The following is a 9,565-nucleotide window of genomic DNA, read 5'->3' as shown; positions in this document are numbered from 1 at the left end:
CATCCTGGTATAAGAGTGTCACCCATGTTCTAAAAGCACCATCCAGCATATTTCACAGATCTGATTGAGAAATTTTGATATTTGAAGCACTAGTTTTATGTAAGAGACAGGCAGAGTTCATTTCTTACAGAGACAATAGTTCATGACTTGAAATTCTCAAATTTCTAAAATCAGACTTCAAAATGTAATTCTAAGATTTTAAAGTTGTCATATTTTTCAAACCTTGAACGACAAAGGACGATTGGTCAAGGAAATAAAAAATGAGAAGCCGTAAACAAACAGGACACAAGTAATTTACCTGAGGTTGAAACAGCAAAAGAACTTAAATTTAACAAAAAAGTCAACATTAAAATAAAAACTGGGAGAGATGAAATGCACTGGGAGGTTATGGAATATCGAAGCATCAATTGAGGAAAGAAAAATCAACAAATTACCCTCTACTATTCTGATACAAGTACAGCCCTGTACCTAAATAAATGTCAAAACCTGGTCAAGGGCACATTTTTCTAAGTCAACAACAAGGAGCCTGACCAAACAATAAAATATTAGGTAAAATTATATGTTACCTTTATTAATAGCAAGTTGCTAAATGAATTTCAAACCCTTCTGGATGACATTATAATGGTCAGAATGCATGAACAGCGTGGACTTTATAAGAAGCTCCAGTTTCAAAGACGCAAAATTTTAAACATCAAGGGTAAGAGTAGGTGATCTGATGATAAAAAAAAGGGCAAGTAATATTTTCACAGAAAAATTGAAAATTTACCATCAGGAAATTCCATTCATTGGTTGTAAAGATGCGGAACAGAACTGAAGGGCTTCGATTTACCAGCAGCAAAGAACCGGAATCGACTAAGCTCACAGCGAACTCTTCTTCTGCTTACACAAACATTCTTTTAGTTTTCACGTGGCATGGATCCAGAGACTGAGGTAAATCTCATACTCCCCTTTATCCTTCCTCACAACCAAAGGTCAAAGCCACCCACTTCCTCAAACCCGGATTCAAACTTCTTGTTATCAAGGTAATTCATATTATTTTATTCTTCCTTCAAATAAATAACTAAAAGTAAAACGATGATACTTTTTGAGAGATACGTAGCGCGAGGGAGACATAGACACTGTGTGTGTGACCTCCCAAATGTCAGTTTCCCAGAAGCAGGGAAATACAGCGTACAACTTTGAATAGTTTCCCTGCAAAATGAAAGAATGGGAAAGAGTTTTACATAAAAGGTAATCCATAAGTCAAAAGAATTGGGGAAACAAATGGAACAGATAATATACGCAGAGCATTTAAAGATCAAATCCAAAGATTGGCCGTTGGGAAACAATCTCGTTTATCTTAATAAATCAAACAATCATTGCAGAGAACGTCAAGTCTGTATTAATTGCATCAAGATCCAAAGAGAATAACGCAGAATTCAATCAAAAGTTATTCCTACCCAATATAAATTGTTTGTATTTACCAAGTAATAAATATTACAGATAACAGCTACATCAACGAAGCTGTAACATAGACAGAAAATGAATTGTACAAGCTTCAACCCACCCAGAAAGGTAGAAAAAAAGTAAGCATTGAGGAATGTAAGAGTTCATTCATTCCGTATCTAATCTTCTTGCAGAATACACACTGATTAATACAAAGAAACTCTTCTTACCCTTTCGTTTATTTTACTCTCGTTCATTGTTCAAACTTTTCACAATTCTGGAAGCCAACTTTGAAGATGTCCTGTAATCTGCTAAATCTGACAATTTCTATTCATGCGTATTTCCTCCTCCTAAACAATCAAGCCCTTCAGTTCTTGAGCGTACAATTCGATGAAACACCTCTCTAATTTGACGTTCCAGAGGATCCAAGCCAATCTTCAAAGTTTCACAAATCTGAGATAGCTCCTGCACTCTTTGCCTCACCTCTTCTTCCCTTTCGTTCGTCAAAGGGAATTGTGCTGTATCAGTCAATTCATTCATAATATGCGCAAATTTATCAATCTGATGAATCTCCTTCAACAACCCACATGCATTTCTTCTTTCACGCCTTCTCGATTCTTCCAAAATCCGATCGTGAAGAGAAAGCATTGGCGCCGCCCATGAGAACTGTCTGGGAAGCGAAAAATGAACATGTAAGCCACGGTCCTGGCAAGGAATCGCCGCTATCAAAGCCCACGTTACAAACAGCAATACCATGTTCATGGTGAAAACAGGGACCGCAAGCCCATTTGTAAGCACAATCTCATTCGCCCTCGGAGCAGCCAAATTGCTCCCAATTGCCTGTAGCTGCCTAGCGGCTGACCAGGAGCGCGAGACACTCCATGAAAGCGAACGGAAATGCCCCAAAGACCTACGGTCTCTGGTACCATTATTACGTCCAAAAGAACGATTTCTCTGAGCAATAGCCGGAGAATTGGCATCATTTTCATCGAGCATTGCAATGGCTAAGTCAATCAAAGCCTTCTTCGCACGGCGAAATTGGCCCTCACCAAGAGTCTTCTTGTAACTAGAATTATCCAAAGCACTAAGCACAATCTCCAACAACTTCTGCCACTGCCTCAACTGCTCAATCCCATCTCTAATCACATTACAAACATCAAGCGCCTTCACACTCCTCTCCAAGTAATCCGAAACCATCCTATCGATCGGAGGTCTACAAATTTCCGCCTTATGCCCATTCAAAATAATCTTAAACTCCTCCTGACAGCAAATGAAAGCATCCAAAAGCTTCCTAATCCAGGAGAGCGACAAAATATCATCAGAAGAAGCCGACGACAAATCCTGGAAGCGTTGAGTGACCTGCTTCTGGAAGGAATCAAGGTCAGAATCCAAAACGATGCCGTCGTGAGAACTCCCTTCCATGGAATGAACTTGATCGCGGCGGAGACTGAAGATGGAACGGCCAATGTTGGTTAACGGCGAGGAAGAACCTTGAAAATCAGTGGCAGGCATTGTAACATGAAAAAGAAGAAGAGATCGAAATCAGGTGGAAAGGGAGGAATTGAAAAGGGGAAGTGAATCAGATTGTGTGAAATTGGAGATAGGGAGTAGGAAGAAATGGAAGAGGAGAGAGAAACACAGATAGAGAGAGAGAGAAAATTGGGAGTTGAATGATGAACCCTAACGGAGGCGGAGGAGGCTTTTATTGGAAGAACAACGGACCGCGTATTTACGGTTGTTGGAAATTGGAAAGTGGAAATGTCCAAAAAGGCCAACAAAAATTAAAAAGAAAAAACCCACTGCATATTGAAAACAAATAAACAACCAATATATACCCTAATAAACTAAATACTCCTCGCCTTTTCTATTTCTTTTAAATAATAAAATAATCAATACATTTCTTTCTTTTCTTTTCTTTTTATTTTATCCTAGTCTTCTAAGTTTTATTTATTTTATTTTGGTCTAATTCATTTTTCTATAATTTGAATTCTTTCCTCCTTGTCAATTTTATATTACTTTTCTTATTGTTTAAATTAATTATAGGTACTTACTTTACTTCCAAACTCTCATTTTTTTAAAAAAAATTCCAAACTATTCGTGACTCATTCTAATTTTTTTTCTATATTTTGTAAATGATTTCTTTTTATTTTATATTCTTTCTATCCATAAAACTTCCTTTTATGTTAATTTAATTGCTCTATGTTCAAATTCATGTCTTACATTTTGATTATGTATCAATTTTCAAAAATTTAAAAATTCTACTACATGAGTCCATAAACCTTATGAACCAAATTTATAATTTAACTTAAATTAAATCTATTAATTAATTGAGAAAATAATTTTAACTTTTAAGTTACATAAAATTAAACCTCCAAATTTTAATTAAGTGATAAAATCTAATGCTATTATGGAATAGTTTTGTAGTAGAAAAGATTAAGTAATTAGTTGAGTCCAATCCTTTTATTTGTGTTTTCTTAAGGTCTTTTTTTTTAAAAAAAAAATATCCTAGGTTCTTTTGGCTAATTCTGTAATTTTATTATTTATAATTATTTAAAGAATTGATTTATAAAAATCCTTGTAAAATAAAATAAACATAACTATAAGTAGTCAAGAAATTAGAAGATAACCAAAACTAATTAATCTTTCGTAAGAAGATAAAAAGTGCATTTCAAATATAGCAAAGAAATCAAAATTCTCTATTGATTAAAATAAAATTTAATTAATACAAATGTAATTATCAAAAGTTAAACTATAAGATAGCTCATCAATTTTGAAGATCTATTTATATTTATTCCACTAATTTTAAAAATATTTGGCATTTTTTTAAACTTTTAATTTTATTCTCTAAATTTTTGTCAGTAATTTTTTTTTTTGTTTTTAAAATTTAATTGATTTACTAGAAATTAATTTAAATCTAAATTTTTATTTTATGTCTAATATTAATAGAATGAATAAAATACAAATTTAAAGAGAATTATAAAAATGAGTAAAACGAAGTAGAGAGGATTTTCTTTTATTATAATTAGAAAAACTTGAAATTTAAATTAAAAAATAAATAAATTTACAATTAATTATATATGAAATTAAAAATTGAGTGTATTAGTGATTTAACTTTTAAGCCAAAAATAAATTAGGAGGTGAGTGAAAAGAAATGAAGTTAAATAGGATGTAAAAGTTGATGTAGATTAATTTATAATTTAAATTAAAAGTAATAAATTGATGGCGTCGTTTGTGAACTTTTACGCGCTGAAAACGCGGACCAAACACGCTCAGAACACGATTGGAAATCCAACGGCTGATATTTAAAATAGATCTACGCTTCTCGTCTTTAGCCGTCCATTGATCATGAGCAGTTTTACATTCCAATCATTTTCCAAACCCTTCTTCTTGTACTTAATTATTATTATTATTATCAACAAACTTTTCTCCTCACTCTTCTATTCCCCTTTGTGGAAATTTTCAATTCCATGGATCGAATCTTCCATTTCCTTTTTGTTTTATTAAAAAGAAAAAAGTGGGTTTTATAACTATTTTGTGAATTATACTTTAGAAAAAATATAAACATAAATTTTTTTTGTTAAATTAATTTAAATATTTTTTAACTTAATTCTTTGTTTTTTTTAAAAAATATAACTAGTTGTTGACTATGATGATATCAATCAATTGATTGTTGTGTTGTGTTTGGCAAGACGTGCAATGTTAGAATCTCACATTAGTTATTTTGTAGAATAGTGAGTGACTTTGTACCTATAAAAAAAAGTATACTTCTTTTTTTACGAATGTCCCACTTCAATACACTTTAGGAGCGTTTAGGGAAAGGTTGGTCATGGAAGGGTTATAGCTATGATAAAACTAGTGTTGTGATAAAATGTATTTAAAAAAAGTGTTATGATAAGATGTTTTTGAGAGAATGATTATGTTAGTGTTATGTTTTTTTTTATAATTATATTCTAAATTCAATACCACATTAAATTAAATATTTTATTTTAGCTTAAAAGTTGAAAGAACACCAAATTATGGGGGAAAAGAATTTCTAACAACGAATGTTTAATTTAAGAAGCGATTTTAATAAATACATTCACAATTAGTCTTGTTAAAACAATCTAGCTTTCAAATCAATTAAAAATTTTATTTAATTTTTGTAGGCAAAATTTATTGGATAGACTAAATTGACAAAATAATTTTATATATTTAATTAATCTAACTTATAATTAAAATGTGAGGTGTTCAAGTTTAAATTGAGTTTGCTTTGCTTATGCTCAACTTCTCTTCATATTATTTTGGAATTGTCTCCTCATTCTATTTAGGGATTTCTCACTCAAAAATGGCAATGAATCTTTCTATTGCTCACATTTATTCAAGATTAATAACAAACATAATTATTAATTATAAGTTATAATAAAATTAGTTATATATTCATCCATTATATGGACCAAAAAAAACTCCATAGTATGAATCTTCAAAATTTTATAATCTCAATAAAATCTCATTCCAAAAATAGAGCTTCAAACACACAACATTTCTCACTCTTTTTTTAAAATAAAAATGACTTCTAATTCACAACAAAAATTGTGAAGAAAATCTCATTTAACCCCAAATCCAAATCCCACTTGGACAATCCTAGAACGGAGAGAGGAAGAGGAAGAGGAATCGAATCTAGGGGCAACAAATCTGCTTCCACAAAGTAATTGAGCGGAACATAGAGGGATGATAGAAGAAGAAAAAGTAGATTTGGAGAGAGAAAGAGGGAGAACGATGAAGGCAAAGAAAAAAGAGAGGATTGAAAATGGAGGATGTTGATTTTGTAGATTAATTTTGACAGATAGAGACAAAGTGAGATTCTATCTTTACCTACAGCCCCAAAGAGAAAATGGGGTGAGTAAAACGGGAAGATTTGAAGGAGAAAAAATGGGAAGACAGAAGCGGTGAAAGAGGAAGAAGATGAGATTAGACAGAGGAGGGAAGGAAGTGGTGAAAGAGGAAGAAGATGAGATTGGACAGAGAAGGGAAGGAAGCGGTGAAAGAGGAAGAAGATGAGATTGGATAGAGAAGGGAAGGATGCAGTGAAAGAGGAAGAAGATGAGATTGGACGAAGAAGGTAAGGATGCATAAAATCGAGAAGGGTATTATCACAGTTTCAGGGGGTGTTGTGCATGGTGTGAAAATGATTTTGGGGATTATGGAAACTCTAGTTCCCCAAACCAGGGTTAGGGTTATGGTAACCCAAACCCACAGTGATAAACTAGGGCTCAAAGAGCCTTAGTTTTCGATGTATTGACTAAAACTAATACATTGTCTTTACATAATTCTCAACCAAATTACTCTATGTGATGAAGTGATTTATAATTCTCTAAGTTGAGAATTATGATTGTCGATAAAGACAATGTATGATTTGGATTCTTCAAACATCTTGCTAAGCTAGAATTTGTTGGGTTTGGCAAGATGTGGGATATGAAAATCCTACCCATTGGTTATTTTGTAGGAAGATGTTTGTGGCTCCAAACCTAAATGAATCAACCTCCTTTGTTTACAAATGTCTTTTCTAATTTAAAAGAGAAAAGGGGTATGGGTAATAAATTTTTTTAAAGAGTGGTTCTGTAATTGGGGATGAGGAGTACACATATTCTGTCTGATTGCAATAATCTTTCACATAGTAGTAGTTTTCTGGTCCGTGGTTTTTCTCCAATTTGGGAGTTTTCTTCGTAATTTTTTTTGTTTTTAAGCTTTCATTGATTTTTTTAAATTTATCTGTCATTTTGTTTCTTTCTTCTTTCTTCTTTATTTTATAAGGTGTGATTGTTTCTATATAAGGATTTTTAAGTTCGATAGGTGCAATCGATGTTAACAAAGTGCACCGACTAAAGAGAAAATAGTTATACATGAAATTGATGCATCATATGGGTATGATCAAGGAAGACCCATGTGGAGGCATTCAAGCTCACGGTCCCTTCAATTGGTTCACTTGATTTATATTTAAAGGTTTAATCACTCTATGTCGTATATATATCCTTTGATTGAGTGGTCAGTTGGATAACAAATATGTTTTCATGTGAGCATAAGTCCCAGGTTTGATGTCTGGCAACATAATATTTAATTTTAAGTAATTATAATAGGTAGCACTTTTAGGACTTTGTAGTTATACACGGCTAGTAGATAAAAAAATAGACTATTTACAACAATTCTACTGCAATTCGGGTATTCATAAAGCATTTTTCAGCTCCCTTCTTTTTCTCTCTATTCTCTTCACTTATCTTGCTTTTTCCCACTATTTTTCTCAAGATTTCTTCAAAAGCAAAGCTTCATTCTCGTTTTCCTTGCTACTTCAAGATTTGTAGGGTTTCCACCTATTTGGTGCGGGAGTTTTGTTGAGTTTTTCACTCTTAGAGGTCCTAATACGAGAGCACAAGTATAGTCTTTTGATTTTTGCTTGTTTCTTTTAGCTTTCCCTTGTTCTGGCTATGTATTTTCTTTACTATAATTAGTTTGGAGGAATGAATTCAAGTGTTTGAGCTCTTCTCATAGTTTTTTGAAAATATTTTTGTGGTTGTTTTTAATGAAATTTTTATTGAGTTGTGTGTTGTTTAGGTTGGGGTGGGAGTTTGGAGTTTAATTTTGAAAGAGGGGGAGTCGATTTTGCCTTAGAGTGCTCTAGCTAATTTTAGAGTTTCAAGTCTTAGCTTCATATTCAACAACGGTTTCTAGGCACTCTAATAATAGGAGAACTTCAACCATTCACTTAAGCAAGAATTGAGAAAATTTTAAAAATTTTCAAAAATCCATTACAAGCTTGAATTCGGCGAGGAATTGCAAGAAGGGGCAAGGAAACTTTGGCTAAGGATTCTATGCAAGGAAGTAAATTGATTGTGAATGGTTATTCTTACAAATGTTTTCAAAATAAACGTATTTCCACTATGTTTAAATCCTTATATATTCTCTTATTGAATTCCTTGATTTCCCTTGTGATCTCAATTTCTTAAAATGTATTTGAGCTATAAATAAATTGAATTGAATATAAACTTAAATGTGGCGATGAGATGATCTTTAGTACTCTATGCGATGAGATGTCTTACACTTGTTGTGTGTTTCGGTGTGAGATACCTTATCCTTACTGTGTAATATGGGATAAGATGCCCCATTTTTTATGTGTGATTTGGAATAGGATATCTCATACTTATTGCGGGATTTGGTATGAGATGTCTTTTACTTGTTGTGTGATCTAGCACTAGAAGACTTGTTATGCGTGATGAAGTTGGTGGTGAATTGTCGTTGCGTTGGGATCACTCCACACAGTTGCAACCTAGCAAAAGAGTGTGGTAAAGACTTGATTTGAGGAAAGGGTACAAAGATGTAATAAAACATGCAGAATGATTATGCAACATGATTTATATAATGTATTATGCAAGATACATTTTTATACGATATGAGCTAATATGAATAATTTGAACATAAGTGATTTTCATATGATTTTAAATGTTCGTTAATGAAATTGAGATGGTGTATATCGACGAAAGGGTTGGGATGATTTGATTTGGACTCGATGTTTATTTACCGAAACACATAATTAAGGATATAACAACATTTTTTTTTTAAATTGTAAATATAGCAAAACTATCGCTGATAGACTTATATGGTTGATAGACTCGTATGGTCTATCAGTGATAGACCATGTTGTAAATATTGGTCTATCAATGATAGACTTCTATCATTGATATAATTTTACAATTTTGGCTATATTTGCAAATTTTTTAAAATGTTGGTATATCCTTAATTATTTTGAATCTAATTGCTAAATTTGCAACTATCCTTATTTTTTTTTTTTTGGCTTAATTGAACTTTAGCCTAAATAAACAATATTTAATTGAACCAAAATAATTGATTTGATCCAATGGTCATGATGAAAACAGGTGATGCCATCAAGATTTGCCAATTTATATCTTCAATTTCAATTTTGGACACAAATAAATTTTCAATTAGTCACAAATTCATTTATTTGTATTTTCGTTATTAATTTGGTAAATGACATAACAATTTGTGATTGGTAAAAAAATTCTCATTCAACAGCTTTCTCCACGATTTGAAGACTCAGGTTGAGATTTAGGTTGTTTGTGTTTATATGTCGAATGTGGTCGATGTCATATCC

At 32.2% G+C, this 9,565-nt stretch overlaps 1 protein-coding gene across 1 annotated transcript; it reads right to left on the bottom strand.

Annotated features, from left to right (window-relative positions):
* Positions 1-366: 366 nt before the first annotated feature.
* On the bottom strand, positions 367-3,117 carry LOC101216228. Its single transcript, XM_031888828.1, has 2 exons — positions 1,656-3,117; positions 367-1,191 (listed from the first exon to the last, which is right to left on the bottom strand). The coding sequence occupies exon 1, from the start codon at positions 2,935-2,937 to the stop codon at positions 1,753-1,755; it is 1,185 nt and encodes a 394-aa protein (XP_031744688.1). The 5' UTR covers positions 2,938-3,117; the 3' UTR covers positions 367-1,191; positions 1,656-1,752.
* Between the last annotated feature and the right edge of the window lie 6,448 nt (positions 3,118-9,565).

This window comes from Cucumis sativus, chromosome 7 (genome assembly GCF_000004075.3).
Source record: "Cucumis sativus cultivar 9930 chromosome 7, Cucumber_9930_V3, whole genome shotgun sequence".
Classification (NCBI taxonomy): Eukaryota; Viridiplantae; Streptophyta; class Magnoliopsida; order Cucurbitales; family Cucurbitaceae; genus Cucumis; species Cucumis sativus.
This window is presented reverse-complemented; position numbering and strand designations above follow the sequence as displayed.

Coding starts and splice junctions, on each gene's coding strand:
- LOC101216228 (XM_031888828.1), bottom strand. CDS start 2,937: ATGCCTGCCACTGATTTTCAAGGTTCTTCCTCGCCGTTAACCAACATT.